Source organism: Petromyzon marinus, unplaced genomic scaffold (assembly GCF_048934315.1).
Source record: "Petromyzon marinus isolate PM22_M1 ecotype Great Lakes invasive population unplaced genomic scaffold, UKy_Petmar_22M1.pri1.0 PM_G_Scaffold_15, whole genome shotgun sequence".
In the NCBI taxonomy this organism is placed as follows: domain Eukaryota; kingdom Metazoa; phylum Chordata; class Hyperoartia; order Petromyzontiformes; family Petromyzontidae; genus Petromyzon; species Petromyzon marinus.
The window spans coordinates 3,776,257-3,792,978 of record NW_027422706.1 but is presented as its reverse complement, the minus strand read 5'-3'; the positions used below and the strand labels follow the sequence as shown (position 1 = coordinate 3,792,978).

General features: G+C 53.6%; 1 protein-coding gene across 2 annotated transcripts in view; it reads left to right on the top strand.

Annotated features, from left to right (window-relative positions):
• Nucleotides 1–12,975, top strand: part of LOC142910703 (uncharacterized) — a 153,290-nt gene extending 140,315 nt beyond the window's left edge. The window contains exons 3-8 of one of the 2 annotated variants that reach the window (XM_076060101.1): nucleotides 9,270–9,461; nucleotides 10,190–10,384; nucleotides 11,119–11,331; nucleotides 11,464–11,691; nucleotides 11,857–11,978; nucleotides 12,480–12,975. In XM_076060101.1, coding sequence (XP_075916216.1) covers nucleotides 9,270–9,461; nucleotides 10,190–10,384; nucleotides 11,119–11,331; nucleotides 11,464–11,691; nucleotides 11,857–11,978; nucleotides 12,480–12,657 — 1,128 coding nt within the window. In that variant the 3' untranslated portion in view covers nucleotides 12,658–12,975. Of the gene's footprint in view, nucleotides 1–9,266; nucleotides 9,462–10,189; nucleotides 10,385–11,118; nucleotides 11,332–11,463; nucleotides 11,692–11,856; nucleotides 11,979–12,479 lie in introns of both variants that reach the window. The other variant, XM_076060100.1, reaches the window with a different exon arrangement.
• Nucleotides 12,976–16,722: the final 3,747 nt, after the last annotated feature.

Here is a 16,722-nt window from a genome sequence, read left to right as displayed (position 1 = left end):
GTGTCTGTGTCCTGTGTGTGTACAGCGTGTGTCTCTCTGTGTCTGTCCTGTGTGTGTACAGCGTGTGTCTCTCTGTGTCTGTGTCCTGTGTGTGTACAGCGTGTGTCTCTCTGTGTCTGTGTCCTGTGTGTGTACAGCGTGTATCTCTCTGTGTCCTGTGTGTGTACAGCGTGTGTCTCTCTGTCTGTGTCCTGTGCGTGTACAGCGTGTGTCTCTCTGTCTGTGTCCTGTGTGTGTACAGCGTGTGTCTCTCTGTCTGTGTCCTGTGTGTGTGCAGCGTGTGTCTCTCTGTGTCTGTCCTGTGCGTGTACAGCTTGTGTCTCTCTGTGTTTGTGTCCTGTGTGTGTACAGCGTGTGTCTCTCTGTCTGTGTCCTGTGCGTGTACAGCGTGTGTCTCTCTGTCTGTGTCCTGTGTGTGTACAGCGTGTGTCTCTCTGTCTGTGTCCTGTGTGTGTACAGCGTGCATCTCTCTGTGTCCTGTGTGTGTACAGCGTGTGTCTCTCTGTCTGTGTCCTGTGCGTGTACAGCGTGTGTCTCTCTGTCTGTGTCCTGTGTGTGTACAGCGTGTGTCTCTCTGTCTGTGTCCTGTGCGTGTACAGCGTGTCTCTCTGTGTCTGTGTCCTGTGCGTGTACAGCGTGTGTCTCTCTGTGTCTGTGTCCTGTGCGTGTACAGCGTGTGTCTCTCTGTCTGTGTCCTGTGCGTGTACAGCGTGTGTCTCTCTGTGTCTGTGTCCTGTGCGTGTACAGCGTGTGTCTCTCTGTGTCTGTGTCCTGTGTGTGTACAGCGTGTGTCTCTCTGTGTCTGTGTCCTGTGTGTGTACAGCGTGTGTCTCTCAGTCTGTGTCCTGTGTGTGTACAGCGTGTGTCTCTCTGTGTCTGTGTCCTGTGTGTGTACAGCGTGTGTCTCTCTGTGTCTGTGTCCTGTGTGTGTACAGCGTGTGTCTCTCTGTGTCTGTGTCTTGTGTGTGTACAGCGTGTGTCTCTCTGTGTCTGTGTGTGTACAGCGTGTGTCTCTCTGTGTCTGTGTCCTGTGTGTGTACAGCGTGTGTCTCTCTGTGTCTGTCCTGTGCATGTACAGCGTGTGTCTCTCTGTGTCTGTGTCCTGTGCGTGTACAGCGTGTGTCTCTCTGTGTCTGTGTCCTGTGTGTGTACAGCGTGTGTCTCTCTGTGTCTGTGTCCTGTGTGTGTACAGCGTGTGTCTCTCAGTCTGTGTCCTGTGTGTGTACAGCGTGTGTCTCTCTGTGTCTGTATCCTGTGTGTGTACAGCGTGTGTCTCTCTGTGTCTGTGTCCTGTGTGTGTACAGCGTGTGTCTCTCTGTGTCTGTGTCTTGTGTGTGTACAGCGTGTGTCTCTCTGTGTCTGTGTGTGTACAGCGTGTGTCTCTCTGTGTCTGTGTCCTGTGTGTGTACAGCGTGTGTCTCTCTGTGTCTGTCCTGTGCGTGTACAGCTTGTGTCTCTCTGTGTTTGTGTCCTGTGTGTGTACAGCGTGTGTCTCTCTGTGTCTGTGTCCTGTGTGTGTACAGCGTGTGTCTCTCTGTGTCTGTGTCCTGTGTGTGTACAGCGTGTGTCTCTCTGTGTCCTGTGTGTACAGCGTGTGTCTCTCTGTGTCCTGTGTGTGTACAGCGTGTGTCTCTCTGTGTCTGTGTCCTGTGTGTGTACAGCGTGTGTCTCTCTGTGTCCTGTGTGTGTACGGCGTGTGTCTCTCTGTGTCCTGTGTGTGTACGGCGTGTGTCTCTCTGTGTCCTGTGTGTGTACAGCGTGTGTCTCTCTGTGGCTGGGTCCTGTGTGTGTACAGCGTGTGTCTCTCTGTGTCCTGTGTGTGTACAGCGTGTGTCTCTCTGTGTCCTGTGTGTGTACAGCGTGTGTCTCTCTGTGTCTGTGTCCTGTGTGTGTACAGCGTGTGTCTCTCTGTGTCTTGTGCGTGTACAGCGTGTGTCTCTCTGTGTCTGTGTCCTGTGTGTGTACAGCATGTCTCTCTCTGTGTCTGTGTCCTGTGTGTGTACAGCGTGTGTCTCTCTGTGTCTGTGTCCTGTGCGTGTACAGCGTGTGTCTCTCTGTGTCTGTGTCCTGTGCGTGTACAGCGTGTGTCTCTCTGTGTCTGTGTCCTGGGCGTGTACAGCGTGTGTCTCTCTGTCTGTGTCCTGTGCGTGTACAGCGTGTGTCTCTCTGTGTCTGTGTCCTGTGTGTGTACAGCGTGTGTCTCTCTGTGTCCTGTGTGTGTACAGCGTGTGTCTCTCTGTGTCTGTGTCCTGTGTGTGTACAGCGTGTCTCTTTGTGTCTGTGTCCTGTGTGTGTACAGCACGTGTCTCTCTGTGTCTGTGTCCTGTGCGTGTACAGCGTGTGTGTCTCTGTGTCTGTCCTGTGCGTGTACAGCGTGTGTCTCTCTGTGTCTGTGTCCTGTGCATGTACTGCGTGTCTCTCTGTGTCTGTGTCCTGTGTGTGTACAGCGTGTGTCTCTCTGTGTCTGTGTGTGTACAGCGTGTGTCTCTCTGTGTCTGTGTCCTGTGTGTGTACAGCGTGTGTCTGTCTGTGTCCTGTGTGTGTACAGCGTGTATCTCTCTGTGTCCTGTGTGTGTACAGCGTGTGTCTCTCTGTCTGTGTCCTGTGCGTGTACAGCGTGTGTCTCTCTGTCTGTGTCCTGTGTGTGTACAGCGTGTGTCTCTCTGTCTGTGTCCTGTGCGTGTACAGCGTGTGTCTCTCTGTCTGTGTCCTGTGTGTGTACAGCGTGTGTCTCTCTGTCTGTGCCCTGTGCGTGTACAGCGTGTCTCTCTGTGTCTGTGTCCTGTGCGTGTACAGCGTGTGTCTCTCTGTGTCTGTGTCCTGTGTGTGTACAGCGTGTGTCTCTCTGTCTGTGTCCTGTGCGTGTACAGCGTGTGTCTCTCTGTGTCTGTGTCCTGTGCGTGTACAGCGTGTGTCTCTCTGTGTCTGTGTCCTGTGTGTGTACAGCGTGTGTCTCTCTGTGTCTGTGTCCTGTGTGTGTACAGCGTGTGTCTCTCAGTCTGTGTCCTGTGTGTGTACAGCGTGTGTCTCTCTGTGTCTGTGTCCTGTGTGTGTACAGCGTGTGTCTCTCTGTGTCTGTGTCCTGTGTGTGTACAGCGTGTGTCTCTCTGTGTCTGTGTCTTGTGTGTGTACAGCGTGTGTCTCTCTGTGTCTGTGTGTGTACAGCGTGTGTCTCTCTGTGTCTATGTCCTGTGTGTGTACAGCGTGTGTCTCTCTGTGTCTGTCCTGTGCGTGTACAGCGTGTGTCTCTCTCTGTCTGTGTCCTGTGCGTGTACAGCGTGTGTCTCTCTGTGTCTGTGTCCTGTGTGTGTACAGCGTGTGTCTCTCTGTGTCTGTGTCCTGTGTGTGTACAGCGTGTGTCTCTCAGTCTGTGTCCTGTGTGTGTACAGCGTGTGTCTCTCTGTGTCTGTGTCCTGTGTGTGTACAGCGTGTGTCTCTCTGTGTCTGTGTCCTGTGTGTGTACAGCGTGTGTCTCTCTGTGTCTGTGTCTTGTGTGTGTACAGCGTGTGTCTCTCTGTGTCTGTGTGTGTACAGCGTGTGTCTCTCTGTGTCTGTGTCCTGTGTGTGTACAGCGTGTGTCTCTCTGTGTCTGTCCTGTGCGTGTACAGCGTGTGTCTCTCTGTGTTTGTGTCCTGTGTGTGTACAGCGTGTGTCTCTCTGTGTCTGTGTCCTGTGTGTGTACAGCGTGTGTCTCTCTGTGTCCTGTGTGTGTACAGCGTGTGTCTCTCTGTGTCCTGTGTGTGTACAGCGTGTGTCTCTCTGTGTCTGTGTCCTGCGTGTACAGCGTGTGTCTCTCTGTGTCCTGTGCGTGTACGGCGTGTGTCTCTCTGTGTCCTGTGTGTGTACAGCGTGTGTCTCTCTGTGTCCTGTGTGTGTACAGCGTGTGTCTCTCTGTGTCTGGGTCCTGTGTGTGTACAGCGTGTGTCTCTCTGTGTCCTGTGTGTGTACAGCGTGTGTCTCTCTGTGTCCTGTTTGTGTACAGCGTGTGTCTCTCTGTGTCTGTCCTGTGTGTGTACAGCGTGTGTCTCTCTGTGTCCTGTGCGTGTACAGCGTGTGTCTCTCTGTGTCTGTGTCCTGTGTGTGTACAGCATGTCTCTCTCTGTGTCTGTGTCCTGTGTGTGTACAGCGTGTGTCTCTCTGTGTCTGTGTCCTGTGCGTGTACAGCGTGTGTCTCTCTGTGTCTGTGTCCTGTGCGTGTACAGCGTGTGTCTCTCTGTGTCTGTGTCCTGGGCGTGTACAGCGTGTGTCTCTCTGTCTGTGTCCTGTGCGTGTACAGCGTGTGTCTCTCTGTGTCTGTGTCCTGTGTGTGTACAGCGTGTGTCTCTCTGTGTCCTGTGTGTGTACAGCGTGTGTCTCTCTGTGTCTGTGTCCTGTGTGTGTACAGCGTGTCTCTTTGTGTCTGTGTCCTGTGTGTGTACAGCACGTGTCTCTCTGTGTCTGTGTCCTGTGCGTGTACAGCGTGTGTGTCTCTGTGTCTGTCCTGTGCGTGTACAGCGTGTGTCTCTCTGTGTCTGTGTCCTGTGCATGTACTGCGTGTCTCTCTGTGTCTGTGTCCTGTGTGTGTACAGCGTGTGTCTCTCTGTGTCTGTGTGTGTACAGCGTGTGTCTCTCTGTGTCTGTGTCCTGTGTGTGTACAGCGTGTGTCTCTCTGTGTCCGAGTGTGTACAGCGTGTGTCTCCCTGTGTCTGTGTCCTGTGTGTGTACAGCGTGTCTGTGTCCTGTGTGTGTACAGCGTGTGTCTCTCTGTGTCTGTGTCCTGTGTGTGTACAGCGTGTGTCTCTCTGTGTCTGTGTCCTGTGTGTGTACAGCGTGTGTCTCTCTGTGTCTGTGTCCTGTGTGTGTACAGCGTGTATCTCTCTGTGTCCTGTGTGTGTACAGCGTGTGTCTCTCTGTCTGTGTCCTGTGCGTGTACAGCGTGTGTCTCTGTCTGTGTCCTGTGTGTGTACAGCGTGTGTCTCTCTGTCTGTGTCCTGTGTGTGTACAGCGTGTGTCTGTCTGTGTCCTGTGTGTGTACAGCGTGTATCTCTCTGTGTCCTGTGTGTGTACAGCGTGTGTCTCTCTGTCTGTGTCCTGTGTGTGTACAGCGTGTGTCTCTCTGTCTGTGTCCTGTGTGTGTACAGCGTGCATCTCTCTGTGTCCTGTGTGTGTACAGCGTGTGTCTCTCTGTCTGTGTCCTGTGCGTGTACAGCGTGTGTCTCTCTGTCTGTGTCCTGTGTGTGTACAGCGTGTGTCTCTCTGTCTGTGTCCTGTGCGTGTACAGCGTGTCTCTCTGTGTCTGTGTCCTGTGCGTGTACAGCGTGTGTCTCTCTGTGTCTGTGTCCTGTGTGTGTACAGCGTGTGTCTCTCTGTCTCTGTCCTGTGCGTGTACAGCGTGTGTCTCTCTGTGTCTGTGTCCTGTGCGTGTACAGCGTGTGTCTCTCTGTGTCTGTGTCCTGTGTGTGTACAGCGTGTGTCTCTCTGTGTCTGTGTCCTGTGTGTGTACAGCGTGTGTCTCTCAGTCTGTGTCCTGTGTGTGTACAGCGTGTGTCTCTCTGTGTCTGTGTCCTGTGTGTGTACAGCGTGTGTCTCTCTGTGTCTGTGTCCTGTGTGTGTACAGCGTGTGTCTCTCTGTGTCTGTCCTGTGCGTGTACAGCGTGTGTCTCTCTGTGTCTGTGTCCTGTGTGTGTACAGCGTGTGTCTCTCTGTGTCTGTGTCTTGTGTGTGTACAGCGTGTGTCTCTCTGTGTCTGTGTGTGTACAGCGTGTGTCTCTCTGTGTCTGTGTCCTGTGTGTGTACAGCGTGTGTCTCTCTGTGTCTGTCCTGTGCGTGTACAGCGTGTGTCTCTCTGTGTTTGTGTCCTGTGTGTGTACAGCGTGTGTCTCTCTGTGTCTGTGTCCCGTGTGTGTACAGCGTGTGTCTCTCAGTCTGTGTCCTGTGTGTGTACAGCGTGTGTCTCTCTGTGTCTGTGTCCTGTGTGTGTACAGCGTGTGTCTCTCTGTGTCTGTGTCCTGTGTGTGTACAGCGTGTGTCTCTCTGTGTCTGTGTCCTGTGTGTGTACAGTGTGTGTCTCTCTGTGTCTGTGTCCTGTGTGTGTACAGCGTGTGTCTCTCTGTGTCCTGTGTGTGTACAGCGTGTGTCTCTCTGTGTCTGTGTCCTGTGTGTACAGCGTGTGTCTCTCTGTGTCTGTGTCCTGTGTGTGTACAGCGTGTGTCTCTCTGTGTCCTGTGCGTGTACAGCGTGTGTCTCTCTGTGTCCTGTGCGTGTACAGCGTGTGTCTCTCTGTGTCCTGTGTGTGTACAGCGTGTGTCTCTCTGTGTCTGTGTCTTGTGTGTGTACAGCGTGTGTCTCTCTGTGTCTGTGTCCTCTGTGTGTACAGCGTGTGTCTCTCTGTGTCTGTGTCCTGTGTGTGTACAGCGTGTGTCTCTCTGTGTCTGTGTCCTGTGTGTGTACAGTACGTGTCTCTCTGTGTCTGTGTCCTGTGTGTGTACAGCGTGTGTCTCTCTGTGTCTGTCCTGTGCGTGTTCAGCGTGTGTCTCTCTGTGTCTGTGTCCTGTGTGTGTACAGCGTGTGTCTCTCTGTGTCTGTGTCTGTGTGTGTACAGCGTGTGTCTCTCTGTGTCTGTGTCCTGTGTGTGTACAGCGTGTGTCTCTCTGTGTCTGTGTCCTGTGTGTGTACAGCGTGTGTCTCTCTGTGTCTGTGTCCTGTGTGTGTACAGCACGTGTCTCTCAGTCTGTGTCCTGTGTGTGTACAGCGTGTGTCTCTCTGTGTCTGTGTCCTGTGTGTGTACAGCGTGTGTCTCTCTGTGTCTGTGTCCTGTGTGTGTACAGCGTGTGTCTCTCTGTGTCTGTCCTGTGCGTGTACAGCGTGTGTCTCTCTGTGTCTGTGTCCTGTGCGTGTACAGCGTGTGTCTCTCTGTGTCTGTGTCCTGTGTGTGTACAGCGTGTGTCTCTCTGTGTCTGTGTCCTGTGTGTGTACAGCTTGTGTCTCTCAGTCTGTGTCCTGTGTGTGTACAGCGTGTGTCTCTCTGTGTCTGTGTCCTGTGTGTGTACAGCGTGTGTCTCTCTGTGTCTGTGTCCTGTGTGTGTACAGCGTGTGTCTCTCTGTGTCTGTGTCTTGTGTGTGTACAGCGTGTGTCTCTCTGTGTCTGTGTGTGTACAGCGTGTGTCTCTCTGTGTCTGTGTCCTGTGTGTGTACAGCGTGTGTCTCTCTGTGTCTGTCCTGTGCGTGTACAGCGTGTGTCTCTCTGTGTTTGTGTCCTGTGTGTGTACAGCGTGTGTCTCTCTGTGTCTGTGTCCCGTGTGTGTACAGCGTGTGTCTCTCAGTCTGTGTCCTGTGTGTGTACAGCGTGTGTCTCTCTGTGTCTGTGTCCTGTGTGTGTACAGCGTGTGTCTCTCTGTGTCTGTGTCCTGTGTGTGTACAGCGTGTGTCTCTCTGTGTCTGTGTCCTGTGTGTGTACAGTGTGTGTCTCTCTGTGTCTGTGTCCTGTGTGTGTACAGCGTGTGTCTCTCTGTGTCCTGTGTGTGTACAGCGTGTGTCTCTCTGTGTCTGTGTCCTGTGTGTACAGCGTGTGTCTCTCTGTGTCTGTGTCCTGTGTGTGTACAGCGTGTGTCTCTCTGTGTCTGTGTCCTGTGTGTGTACAGCGTGTGTCTCTCTGTGTCTGTGTCCTGTGTGTGTACAGTACGTGTCTCTCTGTGTCTGTGTCCTGTGTGTGTACAGCGTGTGTCTCTCTGTGTCTGTCCTGTGCGTGTTCAGCGTGTGTCTCTCTGTGTCTGTGTCCTGTGTGTGTACAGCGTGTGTCTCTCTGTGTCTGTGTCTGTGTGTGTACAGCGTCTGTCTCTCTGTGTCTGTGTCCTGTGTGTGTACAGCGTGTGTCTCTCTGTGTCTGTGTCCTGTGTGTGTACAGCGTGTGTCTCTCTGTGTCTGTGTCCTGTGTGTGTACAGCACGTGTCTCTCTGTGTCTGTGTCCTGTGTGTGTACAGCGTGTGTCTCTCTGTGTCTGTGTCCTGTGTGTGTACAGCGTGTGTCTCTCTGTGTCTATCCTGTGTGTGTGCAGCGTGTCTCTCTGTTTCCTGTGTGTGTACAGCGTGTGTCTCTCTGTGTCTGTGTCCTGTGCGTGTACAGCGTGTGTCTCTGTGTCTGTGTCCTGTGTGTGTACAGCGTGTGTCTCTCTGTGTCTGTGTCCTGTGTGTGTACAGCGTGTGTCTCTCTGTGTCTGTTTCCTGTGTGTGTACAGCGTGTGTTTTTTCTGTGTCTGTGTCCTGTGTGTGTACAGCGTGTGTCTGTCTGTGTCCTGTGTGTGTACAGCGTGTGTCTCTCTGTCTGTGTCCTGTGCGTGTACAGCGTGTGTCTGTGTCTCTCTCTCTCATCATCACGGTGGCTATGAGATGTTAACTACCTCGCCTGGTATACAGGAGGTCGTGAGTCCCTGACGCCTGCTGCTGCTACTGTATATTTGGAGGCTGTGTGTCTCTCTCCCTGTGCTTGCGTGGATTTTTCTCCGGGTTTTCCGGTTTTCCCCTCCCACATTTGGGAACAAAGCGTTTAGCGGAGTGGTTCTTTAACCTGGGGGGGTGTGCGAGATGCCCCCCTTCTGAGGTTACGAACCACCGGTTTGGAGCAGGGCTTAACGATTAATCGATTTCAAATCGATTAATCGCAATGTGAAACAATGCGATTAGCAAATCGCAAAGGCTGCGCTTTTTTGCGATTTGAAAAGTCCTGTTAGTTATTGGAATTGTTTTATTTGTTAGTATTATAACTTTATTCATTTCACTTAACAATTGTTCTATGTTTGATTTGTTCTATTTCAATTAAAACATTTTAATAAATACACGTCGGAAGTGATTGATACCTTTTTTAAGTTATCATCATTGTATTAGAATTTATGTAGAGAGCAGTTCATATTGTTGATGGTATCACGTGGTAATGCTCCATCACGTGTTTTACACACCTATCACAATGTGAATGTTGAACTGAGGTTTCACTTAACAAAAACAATGTTTTTTTTATCACAAATCATATCACAACATCTGTCAGAAAAATCGCAATTTTAGATATTTCCCCCAAATCGTTGAGCCCTAGTTTAGAGTAAAAGCCTCTTCTTGTTATTATTGTGGGTGCCCTCCCCCCCCCCCCCCTCTTGACCCTTGCCAACTGCTGTCGGCTTCAGGGTACCAAAGCTCCACAACTCGACCACCGCGGTGCCACGCGGTGGTCGAGTTGTGGGCGCCCGCAACCCGGCACCCCATTTAAATAATCACCACCTCGGGGTTGTGACCCGTCGTCAGCAGCGCATTCGTCGCCGGTGCCTGGTGCTCGAGCCCCGCACGGCGGCGTCGCAACCGCGCCTCCGACGCATCAAGGAGGAGCGTCGGCGCACCCTCGAAGCCCGGCTCCAGGACAACAGGGAGCGGCTCCGGGCGCACGCGGCGGCGGCCGCGGCCGTGCAACCCTCGGAAGGCCCAGACGGGGCCCTCGCGCAGGTGGGAGAGACGCACTGCGGGGGGGGCGGGGGCGGGGGTGGGGGTGGGGGCCTTGTCTTTGGACCGGCACTGCGCTAAGAACCCGGCAATCCAACTTCGATTCCCGGCTTGACGTCGGTGGCGGGTGATGTCTGAATCTTGGTCCTGGGCTGCCGCCCTTCACCAACCCGCAACTGACTGGCGTGGTGAAGTATGGTCAAACGTATATCCCCCGTTTACACCATCGGAACCTCCTTTGCCAGTAGCAAAATATGATAATTGTTTTTTTTACCCTTTTATCTGGCAATAAAACTGACAGCAGGTATTGCGGGCAATGCACAAAAATGATACCTTGTAAAAAAGGTGTCAGTTTTGTCAGCAGATAAAAGGGTAAAAAAACAATTATCATATCCCCCGTTATCGACACGGCATGGGGAAGTTTGATGGCGGGCAATTGGTTTAAAGTTTTTTTTACGTAAACGGGTTCATGTGACCCCGGCAACCACTGCAGGCACTGCTTATTTGTTGAATTGCTGTCATGGTAGTACATGAATCTTGACTTGAAGCTCTCGGGACTGCAGGAATTTATATTCTTGGGTCTTTCGGTAAAGTCACGCGGATTGGTTAAAATAAAATAATAACAAAAAACCGCGACGTTTCGATCGCAACGCAAGCGGTCTCAACCCGACCACCGCGCGGCGCTCCATTTAAATGGCCACCCCCTCGCTGCCGTGACCCGTCGTCGTCAGCGCCGTCTTCGTCGCCGGTGCCTTGTGCTCGAGCCCCGCACGGCGGCGTCGCAACCGCGCCTCCGACGCATCAAGGAGGAGCGTCGGCGCACCCTCGAAGCCCGGCTCCAGGACAACAGGGAGCGGCTCCGGGCGCACGCGGCGGCGGCCGCGGCCGTGCAACCCTCGGAAGGCCCAGACGGGGCCCTCGCGCAGGTGGGAGAGACGCACTGCGGGGGGGGCGGGGGCGGGGGTGGGGGTGGGGGGGGGGGCCTTGTCTTTGGACCGGCACTGCGCTAAGAACCCGGCAATCCAACTTCGATTCCCGGCTTGACGTCGGTGGCGGGTGATGTCTGAATCTTGGTCCTGGGCTGCCGCCCTTCACCAACCCGCAACTGACTGGCGTGGTGAAGTATGGTCAAACGTATATCCCCCGTTTACACCATCGGAACCTCCTTTGCCAGTAGCAAAATATGATAATTGTTTTTTTTACCCTTTTATCTGGCAATAAAACTGACAGCAGGTATTGCGGGCAATGCACAAAAATGATACCTTGTAAAAAAGGTGTCAGTTTTGTCGGCAGATAAAAGGGTAAAAAAACAATTATCATATCCCCCGTTATCGACACGGCATGGGGAAGTTTGATGGCGGGCAATTGGTTTAAAGTTTTTTTTACGTAAACGGGTTCATGTGACCCCGGCAACCACTGCAGGCACTGCTTATTTGTTGAATTGCTGTCATGGTAGTACATGAATCTTTACTTGAAGCTCTCGGGACTGCAGGAATTTATATTCTTGGGTCTTTCGGTAAAGTCACGCGGATTGGTTAAAATAAAATAATAACAAAAAACCGCGACGTTTCGATCGCAACGCAAGCGGTCTCAACTCGACCACCGCGCGGCGCTCCATTTAAATGGCCACCCCCTCGCTGCCGTGACCCGTCGTCGTCAGCGCCGTCTTCGTCGCCGGTGCCTTGTGCTCGAGCCCTGCACGGCGGCGTCGCGACCGCGCCTCCGACGCATCAAGGAGGAGCGTCGGCGCACCCTCGAAGCCCAGCTCCAGGACAACAGGGAGCAGCTCCGGGCGCACGCAGCGGCGGCGGCGGCGGCGGCGGCGGTCGCGGCCGTGCAGCCCTCGGAAGGCCCAGACGGCGCCCTCGCGCAGGTGGGAGAGACGCACCGCGGGGGGGGGGGGGGGGGGGGGGGGGCGGGGGTCTCGTCTTTGGAGCGGCGTCGCGGTCGGCGGCACTGCGCTAACAACCCGGCAACGTAACTTCGATTCCCGGCTTGACGTCAGGGGGTCGCGACCCGTCAGCGTCGTCTTCGTCGCCGGTGCCTGAGCATGGACCGGCTGGAGAGGTGTTTGTTGGCGGCGCGGTTACTGCGCTGCCACAAGGAGGAGCGGCGGCGCGCTCTGGAAGCCTGGCGCGAAGGCAACGCCGACAGGCTCCGGGGCCAGGCGGCGGCTGCGGCCGCGGCCGTGGCCGCGCAGCCCTCGGAAGTACCGGACGGCGCCCTCGCGCAGGTGGGAGAGACGCACCGCGGGGGGGGGGGGGGGGGGGTCTTTGTGGCGGCGTCGCACAAACCCGGCGGCGGCACGAGTTTCGGTTCGCGCTCGACGGCCGGCGGCGGCGGCGGAGGCGAATGATGACGACGATAATTATTGACCCGGTCCTGTGCGGCGTTGCAGTCGCTGGCGCCGGGCGTGAGCGGCGTGCGGCACGAGCGGGAGACGGGGGGCCTGCACGAGTGTCTGCGGTACGCCGGGCGGCTCGCCCGCCTGCACGACGAGGACCGCTGGCACACGGAGCGGTGAGCCGCGTGCGTGCGCCCGGCGTGGCACTGCGTAGTAAACGTCGCCAGCACTGGGGAGTCAAAAGGCTGTGCATCCTGTATCGGATATTCCTGCCGCTGTGGATTTGTATAGAATATTCCTGCTGCTGCTGCCGTCGCGTGAGAATGAACGTCTGTTGGTTTACTGCGGGGTGCGTGGGGAGTGGTGGCACCGCGGTCTGAGTGAGCGACGTTAAAACCACGCCGTTGGGTAGCGGCCTTCCCGCGGGGGGGCCTCGCCGTCGGGCTCCGCCGCTCGGTGACGGCGCCGACGCTCGCGGTCGTGACGGCGCCACCGACAACCGCGGTTTGCTTCGACGGCGATGCGATCGACCGAGCTGCATTGACGTCGACGGTTATCGACGACGTCCACGGCGGCGGCGGCGCCGAACTTTTATTTTCGAAGCGCCGCGATTGTGACGACGACGATACGGCCACCCCCACCCCCCCCCCCCCCTCCCGTGAATCCCGCGCCGGCAGGCTGGTGACGGAGCTCCTGCGACTGACGAAGAAGCAGCACGAATCGTTGGCCTCGGCCGGCCTGGCGGGCCCGCAGGAGCACGCGGACCTGGAGGGGGCGATGCGCCTGGCACGGCGCCGGCGCCCCGTCGCGTGGGCCGACGCGGTCGCCGCCGACGCCGGCGACGCGAGCCGCTAGGGTGGCGACGCGGAGGGCCCCGCCGCCCGCCGTGGACTTTCCCCGTATTGCTCGCGCCGTGAGAGTAATTTATAATGTTGAAGTGGTTTTAATTTTTACGCACGTGTTATTTTTTAAGCACATGTTATTTTTTACGCACGTGTTATTTTTTTAAGCACGTGTTATTTTTTACGCACGTGTTATTTGCACATGTTTTAGTGTAAGGGCACTGTCAAATTTCGATTTGTATTTTTGGAGTTTTTTATTTTCTGTTTTATAATGCACTTTATTGTATTGAGCACGCATTATCACGATTAAAGTTATTGGTTCAAACTCTAAGCATATTATTCACGTCTTGTGAGACGCACACTTCATCTTGTGATGTGCTCTGCCTTCTGTCCGTAATGAATAATTTACATTAATGGCTGCCACAAAGTCCCGTAGTGGGAAAAAGTGACATCGGTGGTGCTGAGAATCTGGTTTTAACTTTGTACGCTGTCGAGGGGGTTGAGTTACTTTGCTTGAATGTGTAGGGGTGCTATGGGGAATAAACACATGGCACGGGAAGGTGTGGTTCACCCACACCTTGGTGGCTACAACAATGTCCGCTAAGGCTCCAGTGGGTATAAAGTGCGGGGAGCCAGGGAGCTCGGGGCAGAGTGTGGGGCCCGAGGCTGAAGCAACCAGTGAAAAAAGAAGGCCAGCTAGGTGAGACCCTGGAACTCCTGTGACCGCTGCCCTTTTCAGGGCCGGCACAGCAAGCCAGTGGTGCGGCCCCAGAGCCTCAGAGTCAGAGTCCTTCTGAGGGCCGGTCTGGTCGGCGGGGTGCCGAGATCTGTGCCTAACCAGGTCCGGATCTGATAGCCTCCCTTAGAGCCCTACCAGGAGGAACTGGGAGCCTAGAGCTTAGGCTAGAGAGCCTGGGGTGTGTTCCTGAGTTATACGGGTGGAGGGGCCGCTACCCCTTCTAGTGTAACCCTTGTTAAGGTTTAAATAAATAGTGCTGCTTCTATTCTGCCGTCTCCGTGTCCTGGAACCCACTACAACTGGTGTCAGAAGTGGTCTTAAAATGGACACAAGGAGTACAAATCGATCACAGGAACCCCAGGAGGAGGACGGCTCGCCTGGGATTGCGCCAGAGGCCGCGGCCGACGATCCTGGGATGCCCCAGACGCCCCAACAGCAGCCGCCGCTGGAGGAGTGGCCACCGATGGAGGACGGGTTGCAGGCGGCTCACTCTCGACTGGCTGAGCTGCTGTACGCCGCGGCTTCCACGCTGGAGGAAATCAACCGCGCGGGGCTGCGGGCGCAAAGGCGGCAGAGAGACGAACGCCGTTCAACGGCCATTCCCGCCGAAACACAGCCACCAGATTTAGGATTTGCCGCCATGACACTGTCCGCCACGGCGATTGGACGGTCGCAGCTCCACGTGGACGCTGTGGGCCAATCAGCGGTGATGACGTCATCACCAACGGACGCCTGCTGTCAGGACCAATCGGCGGGCGCATCGTCATCACCAACGGACGCCCGCTGTCAGGACCAATCGGCGGGCGCATCGTCATCACCTGCGCGACCGCTGATGGGTGTCCCCAGCCCCTCCAACACCGGCGGAGATGCCGGAGATGGCGCGCGGCACCTCTCAGAGACGAAGCCATCGTTTCAACAACGCCGGTGTTGAAGGAGTTCGTTTCACCAGGGGTCGGGAACCTTTTTGACTAAGAGAGCCATGAAAGCAAAAAATTTGGAAATTTATTTCAGTGAGAGCCATATAATATATTTTTAAAGTGAATTCAACTAAATGTCAGTATAATAAGCCTCTGAATTTATTCTTTTAAATAATGTTGTTATAACACTCACCATTAATGCGACTTCTGGTGCTGCATGGATTTGCTGATGTCTTTGTAGTCGGGTTGGTACTTTGTAGTCGGGTTGGTACTTGGTGAGGTTAAGCTTCATGCAAGCGTTGAGGCTTTCATCCGTTAAACGTGATCGTAGGTTGGACTTGATGTTTTTAAGATGTGAGAATGACTGCTCACATGCATACGTAGATCCAAACATGGTCAATACAGCAATACTCACACGCTGCAGTGTGTGGCATGTGACAGGAAGCGCGTTCCAAGTTTTGAGAATCAGCTGGTCTTCGGGTTGGAGTTTTTTCATTTCTGTCCACATGTGCTTGCTCGCCAACTCCGCTTTCTGTCGTGTGATTCTTTCCAAATCTTCATTCAGTGACTTGAACTTATTCACCCACATGTCTGAGGCCTTCAGGTCAGCCACTTCTGCTTCAAAATCTCTGACGGAGACACCAGGGATGTAATTCAGGTCGGCTGTGTTCAGTGAACACTCGTTTGGATGGGTGATGAACTTAAAAAGACGAGTGTGCTCACGAAATTCTCCAAAGCGTGCTTTGAAGGACTGTAGGAGACTGGATGTGCAGCCAGCTAGCTGGTGGAGATCAAGGTTTTGAATGGGCTCACTTGCTGTGCATGCATCTTTAAATTGGCTCAGTTTTTCAAAATGTAGTAAACGACCTGTTTCAAGATCCGTGATGAAAAGCTTCAGCTTGTTTTCAAAAGCAAATACAGCTTGTTGAAGGGATAACACTGTATTTCCAATGCCTTGCATTTTCACGTTGAGCTGGTTCAGATGTTCAGTCAGATCTACGAGATAGTAAAACTTGAGGAGCCACTCGGTGTCGGCTAGCTCAGGATGCCCGACGCCTTTCATTTCAAGGAAAGTCCGGATTTCGTTCAGGCAAGCCGCAAAACGGCTAAGCACCTTCCCTCTTGACAACCAACGCACATTGCTGTGCAAAAGCAGACCAGGATAGTTATTTACAACTTCATCCAGCAGTGTTTTAAACTGGCGATCATTTAAGGCTCGGGCAACAATAAAGTTGATCACACGAATGACCAGCGACATCACTTCGCCAAACTGCCTGTCACACATCTGAGCACAAAGTGCCTCCTGGTGTATAATGCAATGGAAACTTAGGATGGGTCTATTTTCATGTTCACGGAGAAGCGCCACAAATCCTTTGTTTTTCCCCACCATACACGGAGCACCATCAGTACACACTGAGAGAAGTTTATCCATAGGTAGACTTTTTTCTTGAGCAAACTCCATGAAAGACTTGAATAAATCCTCACCTCTTGTGGACCCTTTTAATGGCAGAACAGCAAGACTTTCTTCGCGCAGTGTGTCACCAACAGCATATCTTGCAATCACGCTGAACTGCGACAAATGGCTCACGTCTGTTGACTCATCCAAAGCCAGAGAAAAGAACGGCGCTGCATTTATGTCCTTCACTTGCGTTTCCTCCACTTTGTTTGCCATCACGATGGTACGATCATGAACAGTTCTTGCCGACAGAGGCATGTCTTGTATCCGTTTGATTATCTTGTCTTTGTTCGGAAGATCATCAAAAAGTTCATTGGCTACATCCAGCATGAACGTTTTAGCATACTCGCCATCTGTGAATGGTTTTCCGTTCCTCACTATTGCTAAAGAACCAGCAAAGCTAGCCGAATTATAGTCACCTTGCCGGGTCCATACGCGGAGTTGCTGCTGGCTAGCTTGCACCCTGCTCAGAAGCTCTTGGCACGCTTTCTTTCTGCTGTCTCCCGCAGGGTATTTTGATGCAAAGGTAGCGTGGCGCGTGTCGAAGTGCCGCTTTACATTCGACCGTTTCAACGATGTAATTTTGTCATTGCAAATTAGACACACCGCAGAACCCGCTCTCTCCACAAAGGCGAATTCTTCGGTCCATTCGTCCTGGAATGTACGATACTCGTCGTCTTTTTTTCTTTTCGCCATCTTCTTCGTCGAAGGGTTAGCTTTGAGCTAATGACCGAGCAGACGCAGTCTCAGACTGATTCAAAAGGGGGCGTTTACCTGTTTTACCCAGCAACGGCAAACGTAGGCCAGTATCATCCAATTAAAATAATGGACAATTGCTCCTGCAGCCCTGAACAGGACATGCGCAGTGAAAAATCGATGGATGGATTAAAACAAGTGAGAATATTTTGTTTTATCTGCGAGCCATATGCAATCATCAAAAGAGCCACATCTGGCTCGCGAGCCATA